This window comes from Coloeus monedula (assembly GCF_965178545.1).
Source record: "Coloeus monedula genome assembly, chromosome: 15".
Classification (NCBI taxonomy): Eukaryota; Metazoa; Chordata; class Aves; order Passeriformes; family Corvidae; genus Coloeus; species Coloeus monedula.
Genome location: NC_138795.1, coordinates 1,523,237 through 1,541,085, shown reverse-complemented (window position 1 = coordinate 1,541,085; position 17,849 = coordinate 1,523,237). Strand labels below are relative to the sequence as shown.

At 50.0% G+C, this 17,849-nt stretch overlaps 1 protein-coding gene across 1 annotated transcript in view; it reads left to right on the top strand.

Annotated features, from left to right (window-relative positions):
• Positions 1 to 17,509, top strand: part of HTR4 (5-hydroxytryptamine receptor 4) — a gene marked incomplete at both ends in the record, with an annotated part of 48,766 nt that extends 31,257 nt beyond the window's left edge. The window contains 1 exon segment of the mRNA XM_082291418.1: positions 17,422 to 17,509. Coding sequence (XP_082147544.1) covers positions 17,422 to 17,509 — 88 coding nt within the window.
• Positions 17,510 to 17,849: the final 340 nt, after the last annotated feature.

Here is a 17,849-nt window from a genome sequence, read left to right as displayed (position 1 = left end):
TTCCCAAGATATTTTGGCCAGAAATTCGGAATTTCCTGGAAGGTGTTGAGGACTTTCAGCACACCTGCTGTGATTTGATTGTTTTTTACCAATTTGCCACTTTTGGGATCTTTCCTGTTGCCTGCAGTGCTCACCCACCTGTGATCCCAGCCCTTGGGCAGCTCTGAGCATCTTTCCACCTTCAACTTTCCATTTCAAAGCAGAAAAAACGGCCACTTTGAGGGTTTGGCTTGATTTATTTGGCATAGCAAAGGTGATCCTTGCCACCATCTGCTGCTCAGTGACCTGGCCTGGGAATTGATCCAGAGCCAGGCTTGGTTTGGGTTTACCACCAGTAAAGCTGCACTGCTGCTTTGGAAATGTGGGAATGACATCCTGCCCTGCAAATACTCCATCCCCATTAAATCCAGCTGATTAGGGCTGTTCCTGCATGAGCTGATGGTTTCCAGTCCTCACTTCTGCACTCATCTTTCTGCTCTGTGCCCATGCCAGACCGTTGCAGCCATCACAGGAAGCAGCATTTGAAAAGCCCGGTAACCAGATTTAGGAGGCAGTTTGGGAACTCCCCAGGGACTCCTGCCATGGGCCTTCTGCTGGGCTGCCTTCAAACTGGATTCCAGAAGGCACAGACACATTCCAGGCACAGGTCTGAAATGAGTTTTGCACAGCAGCCCTTGGGATAGGCTTGGCTGTACAACTGCTCCTTGCTCCAGCAGTACTGGGCTGGGACTGGGAGCATTGCTGAGGTTCATCCTGGCTTCCTCCCTCTCTCTGGTGCTGTTTCCCCTCGCAGAAGCCAGAATTCCCATCTTGTTTCATTCAGCCTTCCTTGGCAGTGGTTTCAAAGTCAGTCATGTCCCTGGAGTGCAGATTGTGTCTGCCACTGCCAGGCTTTCAGAGATGCTCCTGAAGGTTTAGCAGAAGGGTTGGTAATGAGGCTGTTAATTTGTGTCACTCCACTGATCCATCAAAACACTTCAGGAACTGCAGAGCACGTGGCACTAAAGAGCTTTTTGCTTTATCTGTGAAGTGTTTGTGTTATCATGGAATCGCTGAGGCTGGAAAAGCCCTCCAGGATTGAGTCCAAGCTGTGCCAAATCCCCACCTTGTCCCCAGCCCAGAGCACTGAGTGCCACATCCAGGAATTCCTTGGGGACCCTAAACCTTCCTGGGCAGCTCCTTCCCATTTTTTTTTGTACTTTGCCTTGCTATTAAGCCCAAACGATGTGACATCCACACAGGAGCATTTTCCTGCTCTGAAGTCCTTTTCTCCCTCAAAACAAAGTCTCACAATTCCTTTAACCTCCAAGTCTTCCAGGCTCTGAGTCCTGGCAGTGCTTTTGGTGCCACTGAAGTGAAGCCAGCTCTGGAAAGACACATAAACAACAGTGTAAGTGCAACGTATTTTGAGATTTATTTAAGAATTGAAGGGAACAACATGAATTTGTCACTTTGCAAAGCCACACGAAACAGAGCAGAGCCAAACAGGCAAACTCGAGCACAAAAGAAAAGAAGAATCAAGAAACTGCTCATGTCTCATATGAATGTTACAAATGAGTGACTTTCTCCCTGATGGATCTGTCAGTGCACAGGAGCAGTCCCAGCTTCCCCTGATGTATTAAAGGCACATGAATGCACTCAGGGAGATTCATGCCCTGTGCTGCTTTTGTGACAGGCTTTTACAGCACCATGGTTGGTATTTATTAGCACTGAAAGCACTTCATAACACTTGGATCCAATGCCTGAGACAAGAACTGCACAAAGCAACTGCTCCACAGGCAGGAAAGCAATTAGGAGTGACACTTCCACAAGTGCTGCCAAGGGATCTTCAAAGAGCTGCGTTCCACGGAGCCAGCACAGCTCTGGAGTTGGCAGTGGGGAAGGTGGGAATGCTTTATCCAGCAGGAGTGTCCCAGGAGCACCTCCTGCAGCCCCTGAGCATCCCTGGAGCTCCATCCTTGGGCACAGCCCCCTTCAGCCTCAGTGGGAGTGAGGAAAACCAAGCAGTGACTGCTCTTCTGAGCCAGGGACAGGACCCAGGGAATGGCTGGAGCTGAGTCAGGGGAATTTGGGATTGATCTCAGGGAAAGGTTCTTCCCCCAGAGCACTGCCCAGGCTCCCCAGGGAATGGGCACGGCTCCAGGAGCGTTTGGACAGCGCTGCCACGGATGCCCAGGGTGGGGTTGTTGGGTCTGGATGATCCCTTCCAGCTCAGGATATTCCGTGGTTCAGTTCTGTGAGAGAACTCCGTAAAACACCAGCTCCCGGAACTCAGGGGAAGGAATGATGCCCCTCAGTGACAAACCATTCCTTCTTCTGTCCTTGAAAGGATCTTTGTCCTTGATACATTTTAAAACAAGCCCATAAAATCCTTTCAAATAAGCTGCAAGCTAAATTAATTCCCTTAAAACCCTCTTTCCCCTCTGCTTGGCTTCACGTGTGTTTGCCTGGGCAGATTTGGCTTTAAAATTGTGTCTGCTCACCTTGGGGTTCTTCTTGTCCCACAGTGAACAGTTGGGCAGCTCAGGCTGCTGGGCTCTCCTGGAGTTCCCTGCCCCTCTCCTCCCTCGTGGGCACTGCTGTTGGCAGCACAGGGCACACACGGGTGTTCCGAGCTCCTATTTCAGGCTCAGCTACCTTCAGGGACAGTTGTGCATTATCCTCTCCTCACATAAGCAAAGCTGTTTAACTCTGAGGGATTGGAGACACCTGAATTTTGATTTATTCCAGCCCGGGATTGCTGCTACGCAGGGAAATTTTCATTTCCACGTGCACTGTGCCAGGCTCTTGTTGGCTCAGGAGAAAAGTGCAGGATGAGGGAGGGGTTCCAGCTGGTCAGTGCTTTAGGAACCCCTGGCAATTCCCTGTTGCACTTCAGGGGGTTGGTGAGAGACCAGCAGCACCTCATTCCCAGCCCACAGAGGGGGATTTTAAAGCTCATCCTTGCAGCCAGGCATAGTTCCAGCTTTAGTAAAGATTAAGTGGTAACTGCTGTCCTCCTGCACCGCAGACGAAGTCAGAGAGCTCAGCTATTGCTCTCCCATCTGTACTTAAAAACCCAACCCAACACTTCCAGCACATGGGAGCTGTCAAGAGACTCCAGGATCACCAGCCAGGGAACTCCAGCAGCTCTGCTTTGCCTCCAGAAATCAGATTTTTTAGCAGTGAGCATGGCAGTTACCATGGGGACATATTAAGTGGCCAAGTTACAGCTCCCTGGACTTTGGTTTAGGAGCCAGACGTGGCTTCCTCCAAAGAGAATCCTCAGTCAGACCAAAGGGATGGTTGGAACTCATGGAATGAGCAGGAGGAAGGCAATACCCAGCTCCCAAATCCCTTCCTAGAGCAATACTGCAGAGGTTTTGGAAAACAGGCTCAGCAGAGAATTCCTGCCTAAAACCCTATGGGTGAGACAGGAAAAGGGTTTTCTTGGAAAGCAGAATGGTTCCCAAAATGGTTTATGGAAAGGAGGACTCCACCTGATGGCTCATGTGGTTCCAACTCTAAAACCAGGCTCTTTTTAGTGGGAGGTTTGGAGCTGTAGCTCTGACTGATGCCACTGACTGCTCAGTGTTTGCCGTGGGGCTGTTTCCCGATTAACCATCGCTGTGTTTTCTCCTTTTTCCCCCTTAACTCCCTCACTGTGTCTGTCTTTGCTCCTTCCTGCACTAAAAGTGGCTGTTCCTCTGTCTCCAAGCTCCTCCTGCTCCTCTGCAGCAGACCAGCTCCTGTCTAGCCATGACCATGCTCTGTAAGTCCCTTCTTTTATTACTGCAGCTCGGTCTGGTCACTGTTCATTGCCACAGAATTGAAACCCTCCTTTATTTATGGCTTAACACTTGTGGGGTGGAGGCAGCAGCCCCAGGGGATTGGGGATGTCTCACAGGATGTTGGGAGTGGGCTCCTGGCTGCAGGATGATGTGGATAACAGGGATTTTCCCCTTTGGGATGGTTGTTCTCACTCCAGGGACCAGGGTGCAGCACTGCAGGGTCTCCTCAGTGGGCACCACACATAGAAAAGCAGGATACAGAGAGGGGGTTTGGATACCAGGGAAAATTCCTCCCTGTGAGGGTGGGCAGGCCCTGGCACAGGGTGCCCAGAGAAGCTGGGGCTGCCCCTGGATCCCTGGAAGTGTCCAAGGCCAGGCTGAACCTGTCTTAAGTCCATTAAACCTGACAGCTCTGAGGCTTCCCCTTCCCTCAGAGGTTCCAGCGGGGTTCCTGCCACCATGGGAATGCCCCAGGGCCAGGCACTTCCAGACGTGCAGCACCAGAAAAATGGAATTAGTGTGGAATTGCCTTCCTGCTCAAGATGTTTCAGGAAAGATGGCAGGAAAAAAGGGGCAGGGCTCATCCCAGGGCTGAGAAAATCCTGGTGGTCCCAGCCTCCCCGTCTGGGAAGTGGGATGACACAAGGACTGATAGGACACAGGGAGCGCATCTCTGCCTTCAGTGCCACACTCCCAGAACAGCTCCAGCATCCCACTGTACCCATCCCTTCTCCTGCAGCCCCAAATCCTGGCCAGCCTGCCCAGCTCCCACAAAAGCTGCAATTATCCCGACAGATTAGTGGCAGGTAGGGGGTTCCCTCTCCTTTTTCCCTTCAGTGCTTTTGTTTATTCCTCATTAGGACACCGATTTCAGGGAGGCAGCAGATTGCAGCAGTTGCTTTACCCAGCAGAGTTCAAGGCAGTTTCTGTTCCCTCCATCTGGAAGCTTCCACAGCCGGCTTCCCCGGGTGTGCTGGGCACACGGGGAGGCAGAGCTGTGCTCAGGCTGCAGCCTGCTCCCTGGAGCTGCCCTGCAGAACACCCAGCCTCTGAGGGAGAGCTGGCACCATCCCTCCCAGGAAACAGAGGAAATAGAGACTCATGGAATGGGTTGGGCTGGAAGGGACCTTAAAGCCCATCTATTGCACCCCTTGCCAGGGGCACCTTCCACTATCCCAGGCTGTTCCAAGCCCTGTCCAACCTGGAACGCTTCAGGATTCTTCACATTTAGGGATCTAAGGCTTCACTGAGCACTCAAAGGTCTAAATTTCAGCTGTACCTGGCTGTTGTTCCCTCAGTCCTTTGGGTCAGGTGTCTGTGAAATGTCCTCATGTGAGTGTGTTTGTCTGCTCTCATCCCTGTGGAAGCATCCCTGTGTCCATCCCTTTGTTGTGATCCATCCTGGCCACAATTGTCCCAAAAAGCTCCACTGGAGAGAGGCTGCCACTGTGATCTGCTGGGCGTGCTGCTCTCTCTGCTCTCCAGTGAAGGTGTTGCCTCTGCTTGGAACAACCCAAGCTGAGCTGCTGCCAAACTCCACAGGGTTTATGACCCTTGGACATGACACCTCTCCCCTCATCCTGCTGGATGCACAGAGAGGAAAAATGGGCACAGAGAGGAAAATCTTGATTTTCCATCATATCTGTGCAAAAGAGTCACAAAACCTTACCCAGCTGGTCTGGTAGGATTTTACACCTCCCTGGTCAAAGGGACAAATACCTCCCTCTAGGTCAGGGCAGCAGCAAAAGTTGCTCAGATTCAAAAAGCAACAAGGAGCAAGAACAAAAAAAAAAGCAAAATGCACTGGAAAAAACCTGCCCTGGGCACTCCTTCCATGCTCTGGGCCAATTTTCCCTGGTCTAGAGACAGAAGTGGGGTGATAAAACTGCTTCTTGTTCTTCTGCTTCTCTCTTTGTCCTTGATTATGTCCCCCAGCTGATTTTGTAACAGTTGTTATTGATGAGATCCTCGGCGAGGCTGCAGAAAAGTTATTGGAGATGGTGCTGGGGTTTTTTTGAGGCTTAGAAGCACTGAGAGAGAAGTTGTCAGTGCCTGTTGTGGGAGCATAGCTGATTGAAACACCTCAGGCATCAGAAAAAGTGATTTCAGCTTGTAACTCAAACCCTTCCCCACAATCGTCCTTGGAGGCTGCAGGATGTCCCTGGAAGGAGACGGAAAAGCTCCTTTTTGTCTTTTTTCCTCCACTAACAACTCGTTGGTGTGATAAGGATGATCCCTGGTGGGAGTTATGGCTGTAGTGGTACAACAGATGTCCTGGAAAGAGGTTTCAGCAGCAGAAACCAGAGGCTGCCCAATTTTCCAAAGCATAAATCCTTCAGGTTTGAGGAATGCTGTCAAAGAACCAATGGAAATACCCAGGCTGGAACAGGCTTCCAGCTGGAAAGGGCAGTAAGGATGACCAGGGCTTCATTGCCAGCGTGACTCCAGGATTCACTGGGAAGTGGATTTGGGGCAGTTTGCTCAGCTGGTGCGTGCCCTGTGAATTCCACGTGCTTTTCTCCAGGAGAAATGAACCCCAGGGCTGTGCAGCATTTCTGGCTTGAATCCAAAGGGAAGGAGAGAGAACCTGCTGTGGGAGCAATCAGGAGAGGGAGGCTTTCCCTTTTTTCCCAGCTAAACCCCAGGGTCAAAGAGGAAACAGAGAGCGCAGTGTGTGTGCTCTGCATTCCAAGGGCACATTCCAGCTGCAGGAGACTGGAGCCAGCACCTCTGAAGGCTTCTCCAGACACCCTCACTGGGACCTTTTCCTTAAGATTTCAGGGCTTTCTGAGCCGAAGCTGCTCCTCCATCCTCATTCCTTCCACCCGAGGCCGCTGGAGCACCAGGAGGAGCAGGGAGGGGACAGAGCCGCCGCCGTGGTGCCGATGGCAGCGCCATTTCCAGAGCTATAAACAGTGTCATTGTCATAGCTCTTGGAATGGTACTGCCATAAGCACTGGACTGCCAGCAGCTGGGCTTGGGAGGGCCCTGACCCACCTGGAACTTCCCTCCGTTGGGATGAAGCTGATTCCTGAAGGATGGATCGAAGTTGGCCCTCAGCACTTGAGTCTCCAACAACCACCACGCTCTCCTAGCCCACAGATCCCTGCAGAGATTGCTGATGCATCCAGACCTCCCTGCTTGGGCCAAGAAGAAGCAGAAAGTTCATGGAGATGTTGGGAGCAAACCAGTCAGGCTCTGCTTGTGTGTCTGTGGGAAGAATTGTGCTTTTACAGTGACTTTGACTGGTTGTGTTTGGGTGGGGAGAATGTGCTCCCCTTAAACAGCCCATCTTCGGGGTGGTGGAGTTCCCTGTGCTGCCCTGCAGGTGTGTTCCTGAAGGAATCACAGCTAGAGGGAACATCCTGGTGACAAAATCATCACAAGCCGAGCTGTCAAGCAGAGCAGGAGCATCAGGAGCTCTGGGAGCTCCAGGGTCACAGGACAGTCCCCGCCTTTGCTCCCCTTTGTCCTTGCTCCAAGAGTTTTCCTGCAATGTCCCATATTTTGCCATCCCAGCTTGTTTCTGGCAGAGGAGAAGAGGAGGCCCAGCAGCTCCAGGCTTTGCTGGGCAATGAAATCAGTGTGGATGTGCTGAGGTACCAGGCAGGTGTTGGGGAAGGAAATGCCCTGTTCCCATGAAGCCCTGGCAAACAGGGAGATGCTTTTCCTGCTGGAATTCCTATTCCAGGGGCAGCTGATCCCTTTTGGGGGCTGGCTCAGGCCATGGGGATGCAGAGAGGGGCCAGGGCATAGGGGATGAAGCTTTTGGAACAAGAACAAGATGTAAACTCTTGACAAACCCCAGAGCTCTGTCTCCCATGGGTCTGATTCCTGCTCCAGGAGATCCCTCAGGGATGTGAGAGCCCCGGCAAAAGGAAATGTGTTTGTGGCTCAAGGCGTGCAATGTCAGGGATGGATTCTGGTCACTGAAGAGTCCAGGCATTTGTGACAAACCCAGTTTGCTTGGCCACCCCTCTGGAGATGTTCTAAGAACTAATTAATTCTTTCAGCTTCTGGATTAAACTCTGGTGCAAAACATCCCATTGAACAGAGAGCATTACATGGTGTGTTAGTGTAATTAAATAAAGAGAGAACTGAGCTCCAGAGATGCCCACAGCAGTTAATTAAGATTAATTAAGCAACATGATTTACAGCTGGAGAGGATGAAAGGGAGCAATTCACAACTGGCTCAGCAAAGGGGTGTGAGATGCTGGGTTCATGAAGGAACATAAATTGTTTTTCTGAAGCAGCTTCCCCAGCCAGGTTTATTTAAAGGGGTTGGGGTTAGCCCCTGGAACAGCCCCATTCTCCTGGCCAAACACAGGGATCCCTGTGGAACTGGGAGGAGTGAAGGCCTGGATTTCTGCAGGCTCGGTAGGTCAGGGTTAGAGCTCTGCCAAAATAAACCCAAGAGTTCCTTCACTTCCTCTCTGAGGCAGCAGCCAGAGCAGGGTGATCTTCATTCCTTAGAGTTATGGAATTAGAGAATGGCCTGGGTTGAAGGGACCTTAAACCTCATCCAGTTTCAATCCTAAACCACCTTCCACTATCCCAGCATACTCCAAACCCCGGCCAGCCTGGCCTTGGACACTTCCAGGGATCCAGGGGCAGCCACAGCTTCTCTGGGAATTCCATTCCAGGGCCTCCCCACCCTCACAGCCAGGAATTCCTTCCCAATATCCAGTCTAAACCCACTCTCAGTTTGAAGCCATTTGAGGACATCATTGGTTGCCTCAACGTAACACAAGGAAGTGTGGTGGGAAATTGGGTTTATTTTGTGACACCGGTGGCTGTTGTAGGAGAGCCCAAACTGAACTCAGCTACAGTGGAAACCTGATGGCTGAAAAGCAATTTTCTGTTCTGTTTGCCACCTGTAGCACTGCTGTGCTTTTCCTCCAGGAGGAACAAACATAAATCTGAGCAGCTTTTATTTACCAAAGCAGGGACTGGGGCAGAGATTTACGGGCTGTGGCATCTCCTCTGCAGCAGCAAATGGACAGGCCCTGGGGCAGCCAAGGGAGGGCACAACCTTCAGAAGTTTGAGCTTATTTGTTTGCTCTGCACTTCAAATTTGATAACAATATATAAAGAAATGGACAGGTAGGGCCTCAGAGGTGGCCCTGAAAGACACTCAGATCTGCAGAAGGACCAGAAGAAAGCACAAAATAACAGAAATAACCTGTGTTAACAGCAGGCATGTGGAAATAAAGGGTTTACACACACAGGGGTTTTGATGGCCTTGGTTACCTCCTCCTGTGATCAAAATCAATTCATTGATCAGTGGAACTCTTCACATCATGTCCCAATCCACAGGGAATTTCTCTAAGGAATGAGCTCGAAGGGAGTTGCTGAGAGCTGGTTTTACTGTGAGTAAAAATACCCCAAATCCATCAGAGAATAAATAAATACCTTCTTGATTATGATCCCTTGGTTTTGGGTTCCCCTCCTCCTCCCCACAAATAGGAGCTGTGCAAATATTCAGATTTCTGCCTCTCCTGACCCTTGGACATGATTTATTCAAATGTTGAGCTTGACATTTTTTTTTTTGGGCGCCTTCAGGATATTTGAGGCTCTGCTCGTTAGGATGCTCAGAGAAAAAAGGGTTTCCTTCAGGTCTTTGTTCACAGAGAAGTTCAGAGGATCCCTGAAATCCCAGAGGGAGCAGCACGTGGCATCCCTGGACAGATCCTCAGATCCTGGAGAGGCTGAGGTGGGATAACAGCACCAGCACAGGATGTCTGGGGACACAGTGACACAAAGTGGGGACTGAGCAGCCTCTGAATCACAGCAAAATGAAGCAGCAGCTCCTGTCCCCCCCTCCTGAAGAGGATCTGACCCTGCTGGGAGAGAGCTCTTGGCAGGGAAGGGGATGAGCAAGGGGAGCATCATCCTTCCTGAGGAACAGGGGAAGGAACACCGCCACAGGCAATATGTGCTCCTTGGCTTGGCATCTTTGAACAGCTAAAAATGAGGAGAAAGTCCAGGAAAGTGAGGCAGGGAATTAATTTTGCTGGTGGGTGAATAGAGGGAGCACAGGGGGTCTGAAATCCCAGCCTGCACTGATCAAACCAAGGCTTTTGAGGGAGAATCTGGAGATTTTGTTCAAATTGAGCACCCACTGCCAATGTCCCCATCTGTGGTGTGACATTTAATCCTGATAAAAGGCTCACAGAAGATGAGGAGTGGGGAGCACAGCTCACAATTAATTAATATTGTTCACAATAGCACGGATGGAGCTTTACAAATTCACACCCAGTGGGTTGGAGGAGAGAAAGCCCAGAGCCAGGAATGTGCTACTTCAATCACATCATAGAAATATTAATTGGAAAATCTGGATAAAGAAGGAAAAGGGAGAAGAAACTCACACTGAACACAACGTGGTGGAACCTGGTGTTTGCTCTCTGAGCTTTCCTTCCCACGATGGAGAGCTGAGGAAAGGCACCAGATAAAGTTTAAGTTAGTAAGACTTACTACAACTTAACTACAACAGGTCCTAGTTGAGATGTTAAAGGTACCACAGGGATATTTATCATTAATTTAAATTTTTTTTTTGTTATTAAATGTAAGTTTTTAAAGTAACTGTTATTTAACTGCTATTTCGTTATTTGATTTTTATGTCCTTACTCCATTACAAGAAAATACAATTCCCAGCCCTTAAATTAGGTACCTCAAGGTAAGCACAGCTTCCACACCACCTTGGGGCTGTAGAGAAATTCCCAGGACACAAACCCGCAGGTTTTGCACGGACGGGAGGCAGGAAAGGCTGGATGAGCCATTCCCTGGGGAGCAGAACTCTTCCCTCAGCCGGGAGGGTGGGAAGGGACACATGGGAGCCGCAGCTGCTGTGAGGGGGTTGGTGGCATTTGCTCCTCAGAAAGAACCCAAAGGAGGGACACGAGCAGCGAGCACGTGCCAGACTTTTGTTCTCTACACGCGGTGCTTGGGAGGAAATCTGGTTTTGACACCAAAACAAAAAGCTCTGCTGCTCACACACAAAGCAGGGAAGGATGGGGAGGTTTTTGCCCGGTTTCCACGAGCTGTAATTCCATTTTCCACGGGATATTTCAGTGCAGAAAAGCCACCCGTTCCTGGATTGAGAGGGTTATTCGGTATTGGAAGGGAGGTTTGGATCCCCATCCCTGGAGGTGTCCAAGAGGTGGAGGTGGCACTCTGGGCTGGGGACAAGGTGGGCATCGGGCACAGGCTGGACTCGATGGGCTGGGAGGGATTTTGCAACCTGGAATTCTGGGATTCTCCCACTGTGGCACGTGTTTGAAACCTGACAAACTCCACTGAACAAAGCTCTGAGCTTTGCCACTGTTTCACCTCACAGCTTTAACAAATGTGGGTTTATCCCCCAGCAGATGAAAGATTTAATTATGCCAGTGGTGAGACCTCCATTAAAAAAAAAAATTTAAATCATCGTTATCTTCCATTTGAATATTATTAATTGATCCTGCTTGTGTTTCATTAATTGAGACACTTAAACCCAGCAGCCCGTTCTGAGCCATCCCATCTGGGGGTGGCTGTGAGCTGCTCTTAATGGGCTGCTCTGTGGTTCTGACGTGTCTGAGCGCTTCCAAGTGCTCTCCTCATTATCAGATTTGGGCCTCTCATGACTGTTGCATTAATTACAGTGCAAAAACGAACTGGAGGCCAAAATCTGGAGCTAATTAGAGCCTCTAATGGAGTGCCAAGCTGAACATTAACGGGAGAGAAATGGAAAGAGGGAGTTAATGGGAGGAAAAGGGGAAAGGGCTCCCCTTCCCCACATCCCCCTGAGTGGCTGCTCTCCTTTGCTTACTTGTTTACCCTGGTTTATAATTAGCAAATGGGTTTCACTCACTGCAAACAAGGAGCTCCTCGTTGATTTTAAAATCTGCTTCATTTCTGTCCTTTTGGTGCCCAAATTGCGGCTTCTGTTGTGGAAACATCAATTTCTACAACATTAAAATGTCACAGATGTGTAGTGGAAGAATTCAGCAGCTCTGTACCATCCCCATCCTCTTGGTTGCTGTGTGGATCTGTTGTCTTCCCTCACCAACTCGTGCTCATAATACCCAAATTCCAAGGTTTTTAGCTAAAGTTGAGCAGGACATCCTGCAGTGGAAAATAGGGAAAATGATAAACATTATCCAGGTGGAGCAGCTGAAGGCAGGAGAGTGGGAAAAGGGGAAAATGGTCCAATTCAGCAATGGAGGTGAGGGGGATTGGGAAGAGAAATTCATTAATAGAGCCTGGCAATAAAAAAGGTTTAAAAGGAGGATGGAAATGAGCACCTGCAGTCCCAGGGAAACAACATCTGGGTCCAATCCAGCAGGAGAAAACCAAAAGGAAATGAGATGCTGAAGGGTTTGGACATCTCACCTCAAGATCCTATTTCAGGTTGTTATTTGGCTGCACTTCTAAACATCCTCCCTGAAAAAGATCCACAGCTCCTGCAAACACAAAAATAAAGGGACTGGAGGGGGTTTAGTCCTGGTTTGCCAGAAAAAAGGAGGGATGATGGAACAATGGGAAAAAAAAGGAGAGACACAAACATAGTAGGAGATGCTTTCTTTGTTTCCTGTGACTTGTCAGAGACAAACAAAAAAAAAAATCTCTTTTTTCTCTCTTTTTTTTTAATGTTTCTCTCATTCAAGGGCTTTGCTTACTCAAGAAGTGCTAATTTTAAATCTGTATTTCTGCAGAAATCCTACAAAATGCACTGGGGGCTGGGAGAAGTGGGCTGGAGACAGATGTTTTATAAAACCTCTGCTTGAAATTTAGTAAAGAATGATGAGGGTTTAGTTCAGCTCCCAGGGCCGGACCAGCATTATTTGATTTAAAGATAATGAAGAGAATCAGCTTAACTGCTCAGGAGTGGGAAAATAAACACTTGTCATGAGACAGAGCGAGATTTGTGCTTAGATTTGACTACAAAGGACTTTAAAATCAACATTGCTGTCAGAGCCATGTAAATAATTCAGCAATCCAAACGTTTTCCCAAGATCTGGGTTTCCACTACTGGGCTGTAATGGGATAATTCAATTTATTCTCACCCTGCCCTAAGGGTTTTCTGCTGATGGCCGAGTGCAGAACTTCACTGCAGTGGTGGGAACAGGACAAATTCAGCCCAGAGCTTACAGAGTCACTGGGAAGCTTCTAATTTTGTGGAGTCTGTGAATCTGGGAATGCTGACAGAGGGACAACCCCTCTCTCATTTGTGGAAGTTTCCTATGCAGCTGCATTAAAAGCAAATGTTTTGTGAAATTCCATTTAATTTGGCCTCTGTGCATTCATGTTTTGTTCAGCAGAAGATGGAAATGGAACAATGCATTTTGCTCCCAGTTCATTCTGACATTTGGTGTGGTTCAGAATGAAGGATTTTGCTCTTTCAAAGCCTTCCCACTCTTCCAAAGAGGAAAAACGTCACAGATTAAAATAGGGAATTCCATGGATTCTCGGATTTTATGTCACACTCTTCTCAATTCTCTGTTTCCCAGCATCCCCCAGTTTTCCAAAAATGTCAAAAGTACCTTTCCAGGGAGACAACACGAGGGCACCTTCCTCAGATTGTATTCCTGGCCCACTGGAATTTCATCTGTGGGGATCTTTCCTGGTGCTTCCAACCTGGGGAATTGCTGGTGCCACCCAGACCCATCCTGCACTTCCAGGGATTGGTTTCTGGGGGGTTGTGGCTGCCATAAACCATAGAATTAAAAAAGAGACTCTTTTCCACCTGTTCCTGACACAAGGATGGAGCAGAGCAGATCCATCTCGGGCTGGGATAAGTCACAAAAATCATCTTAAGCTGCTCTCTCTTCCCCTCACTTTCAGAGTGGTTTGTGAATTCTGTTGTTTTCTAACTCAGAATTTGTAATTCCGGAACCGAGCAGATGGTGCAAGGCTGATTTCAGTGAAGTGTTCATTAAAATCACCTCTGCCAAGTGATTGTTCACCACCATCCCCCTCGGAGATCAGAGGGATTTGTTCTTGCTCTTGGAAGTCCATCTGAAAGCAGCAGAGCCTTGAGGAATGGACACAACACCGAGGGTGAAGTTCCAGCTGGGGTGCTGCAAATATTCCAGAGGGAAATGGCTTTGGGAGAGAAAGGAAAACACAGGGAAAGATGAACAGGGGAGCAGCACCACTGTCAAACCTTAGAGAAGGTGAAATCCTTCATTCAATTTGGGGGCTCAGTTCCATTTCAAATGTGTCTCCAGCCAACTTTTACCTCAAAACCTCTTCTACATTCCCGTTTTAGCTGGTTGAGGATAAAAATGGTATAAAAAGTCACTATGGAAAATGGGATTCTGCTCAAACCAAGCACAAATCTTCCCAGTTCATCCCATTTTACATAATTCCGTCTTGTTTTCCTCTGGTCCCAGCAAATCTGTCCTGGGTGCTCCTGCAAAGAACAAAAGATTTCTGATGCAATGGGAGCCGTCATCACCTACTTGCCTTTTCCCTGGAAATCTCTTCCAGGTGGGATGGTGGCCGGTTCCTGGGGGGAGTTTCTGGCTGCACATGAAGGAAGAAATGTGTTTTGAAGTGTTTCATTTCGAGCTGGGCTGCAGCAACTGGAACAGGAGCAAAAGAAGACCCAGGCAGTGAGTGTTCACTGCCCCAATTGCCAATACTGCAGTGGGGAGATCAGGCCCCTGATAAAAGCAGCAAAAGGCTTGGAACACCCCTTGGAGCCTGCTCTTCCCTGCTTTTCTCTTCTTTTTTATCTCACGAGGAGTTGCAGGCTTGCTCCAGATCAGAAATGGGGAAAATATCCGAAGCTGAAAAAGTTTGGAGAATGAGAGAAGCAAACAAAGTGAACAGCTCAGAGCAGCAGCATCTCAGTGAACCCAGTACCTGCATTTGCTCTTCTGTTCCTGCATTCTCAGGGGGGCCTTTAGAAACTCTGTCAGTGACAATTTTGCATTTATAGTACAAAAATTACAAAGAGATTTGTAAATACGACGGAAGGCGGTGCTTAGCAGCTTTTTGTGCAGCTCATGTCTCAGCTTCCTGAGCCATTTGTGCACCCAGCGAGACCTGAGGTACCCTGGCAGTGCCAGATACACCAAAAATACCCCCACCCCTCCCTATTTCTGCAGAAAAACCTCTTCTCTGCCTATTGTCTTTCCTTTTTCGAGCAGAAGGGGATGGATTTCGTGGCAAAAGTGCTGGGGAGCCCAGAGTAGCAGCTCTCATCCCTCCCTGCACAAAGCCCAGCTGCAGAAGCTCCCCTGAGTGTCCAGGGAATGTCAGGACAGCAGGAACCAGCTCCTGCCGGTCCCAAAATGGAAGCAATAATTAATGAAACCAGCTGTAAACTGGGAAAGGATTATGGAACAGAGAGCAACAGCAGCTGCACACCTCGGGTGGGTTTGGGAAGGTGGAAAATGCAGGAGGTGCAGCCACACAAATCCTCCACCCAGCAGGATTCAGCTGTGGCTGGGCCAGGCTGGCTTTGCTTTCCCTTCATTGCTTTGTTATTTATGATCAACATGATCCAAACCCTCACAATTCCTGTCCCTGAGAGGTCAGGGCTGATCCCAAGGTTTGCTCTTCAGGAGAGGACTGAGCAGGACCTCGGGCTCTGGGAATTGGTGGCTGGTTTTCATTCCAGGTGGGGAAACCAAAGCCCAGCCATTTGTGGGCTTTGCTCTCCTCATGCATTGCCCAGGTTGGTGTTGGGGACGGCTCTGCAGGGAGTGGAAGTGGGAGCATTGCAGCCACTGCGTCCCCTTGGAGTCTTCTCCCTGGGATTTGCCAAATTCCCAAATAATCTGGAGCTCCTTGTTCTGCTCGTGAGCCTGTGGAGGGCAAACCCCCAGAGCTCCCCTCCTGTGCTGAGAGCTGGTCCAAGCTGTAGTTACAGAGCCCCTTGGGTTGCCAGGAACAGCGGGACGTGCCCAGCAGTCGGCCCCAAATTGGCCATCCCACAACTAAAAGGCCACGGGGAGGGTTTGCAGCAGGTGCCAGGGGGGCAGCGCCTTCCCATTATTGGGGTTTATTGTGGGGAGTGGTTGGGATCTGGGAGGCTCCAGGGGAAGTGACAGCAACGCTGTGCCCACTGCGGGAGGATGCAGAGGGCAGGGCCAGCCCGGGACTCTCTGTGAGCACAAATCCCATGGGAGGAGCTCATCAGAGGCAGGGAAACGGAGCAATTAATTTGCTCTAGATAATTTCCTTAATGCATTTAACCCTTTCCGTGTTTTATTTTCCTGCACACATAGCCCGGCTCCCTCAGATGTGTTCATTTCTCAGACCTACCTGGCTCCTTTCTCTTGAAGCCTTCAGCCCACACAGGGAGGGTTCCAGGGCCGTTTCCTCCTTGCTTTGTAGGATAAATCCTTGGCAAGTGCCCGGGGTGGGAGCTGAGGCACACCAGGTGTGATCCTGCAGGGGAAGCAGCTGAATTCCGGGTGCAGCTGAGCCTTTGCCCTGACGCTTGCTCCCCACAGGTGCCCACACCTGGAAAATGAAGTGCATTTTCAGACAGAGATCCGTGAAGGCACCAAGGGGTGAGAACAAAAGCAGGGCTGTAAAATCCCAGCTTTTCTCCAGCACTAAATCGGTCCCCTGCAGCCGGCAGGCGGCTCTGAACTTACATCTGTGAAGGGAGAAGCTGCAGGGTATGGAAAAACCCCATGGAACACAAAAGCCTGGGAGCAGAGGACTCCCTTAACAGATTCCTGGAGGTGTTGGGAATATTTTTAGGAATGATGTGCCGGTCCCTGAGCGAGCCAGGAGCTGTCACTCCCTGTGCCAGGAATGCTCTTTCCTCCTGTCCTACCAGTCCTCTTTCCCCACAGGGTAAACAGCTGGAAGTGTTGAGCTCACTGCCAGAGGCTTCAGACAGACACTTTGTGCCACAGACATCCCGGGACACCTTAATGACTCCTCTTTAGCTTAATGAACCTCTCACAGTCGGCACCGCCTGCTCTTGCTGCTCTTGCTCCGCTCCGGGACGGCTGCAGAACACGGAGGAAGGTTTGGATCCTTGGATATTCCAGTCCCTGTCCATCGTCCTGAGCTGCTCCGGAGCTGCTCCAAGTGTCTGCCCCGGGATGGAGCAGGGGTTTTCCTCTCTGTGTCCCATCCGTGGCAGAGCCTTTGGCATTCCCGAGGTCTCCCGGGTGGATTGTGTCCCACAGTGTCCCTGTCTGACTTGGTCCATCGAATTCCAGCTCTGTTTTCACTTCGTGGCCGTCTCGTTGGAGTCTGTTCAGTGTGAGGTGCAAAATGTCTTTCCTTGTTTTCTGACATCCAGTCTGTAACTCATGGGGAGCACATGGTTAAAATTCCTGGTCCTTGTTTAAAGTGCTGGAGTTCCGAGGGATGTTTGAGGGAAATATCTGCACATTCAGGGACCTGGCCCTGCTGGGACCAGCATCCAGCCTGGGAAATTCCTGCAGGAGCATCCGCCAGGCCAAGCACACTCAGGCAGTGCAGTTCACCTCAGGCACCTGAAACCCAGCCGGTTCTTGGTTTTCAGGGATTTCATTCCCTGTCACAGAGCAAAGCAGGGATTCACACTTCTTAATGTGGGATCTGGATATCTGGAAGAATCACTCTCTTAAATGTACTTTGGGGTTTGCAAGATGCTGTTTTCCCTACGTTTGGCGTTTGACCTGGCACTGACAGACCTTTGTGTTCCCCCTCCCAGGTACACGGTTTTACACAATGGGCACCACCAGGAGCAAGAGAAGCTTCCCATCCACACCGACCCTGAATCCCAAGAGTCCTGTTTCTAGTCCTGGGCCCAGAAGAGGAACAGTCCAGCTGGAAGAACAAAGGTCTTGTAGGATATCCCAAGGATTCTCGGGCAGCAGGACTGGAAAAATCCTCCATCTGCGTTGTCATGGTGCCTCCTGCAGTGAATTCCCAGGAATGTCCAGCCATGGAGCTGGGTGGGAGCGTGGGCAGGGTCAGGACTGCTGTCCCTGTCCCTGCAGGAGCAGCTGGAGCTCAGCCGTACCAGAGCCCTGCTCCAGGAATGGGGAATTCCTGGCAAAGTCAGGACACAGAACAGCTCCAAACCACCCCGTGCCGGGACTCCTGCTGCTCCTTTCCAGCTGCTCCTTCCCAGCTGCC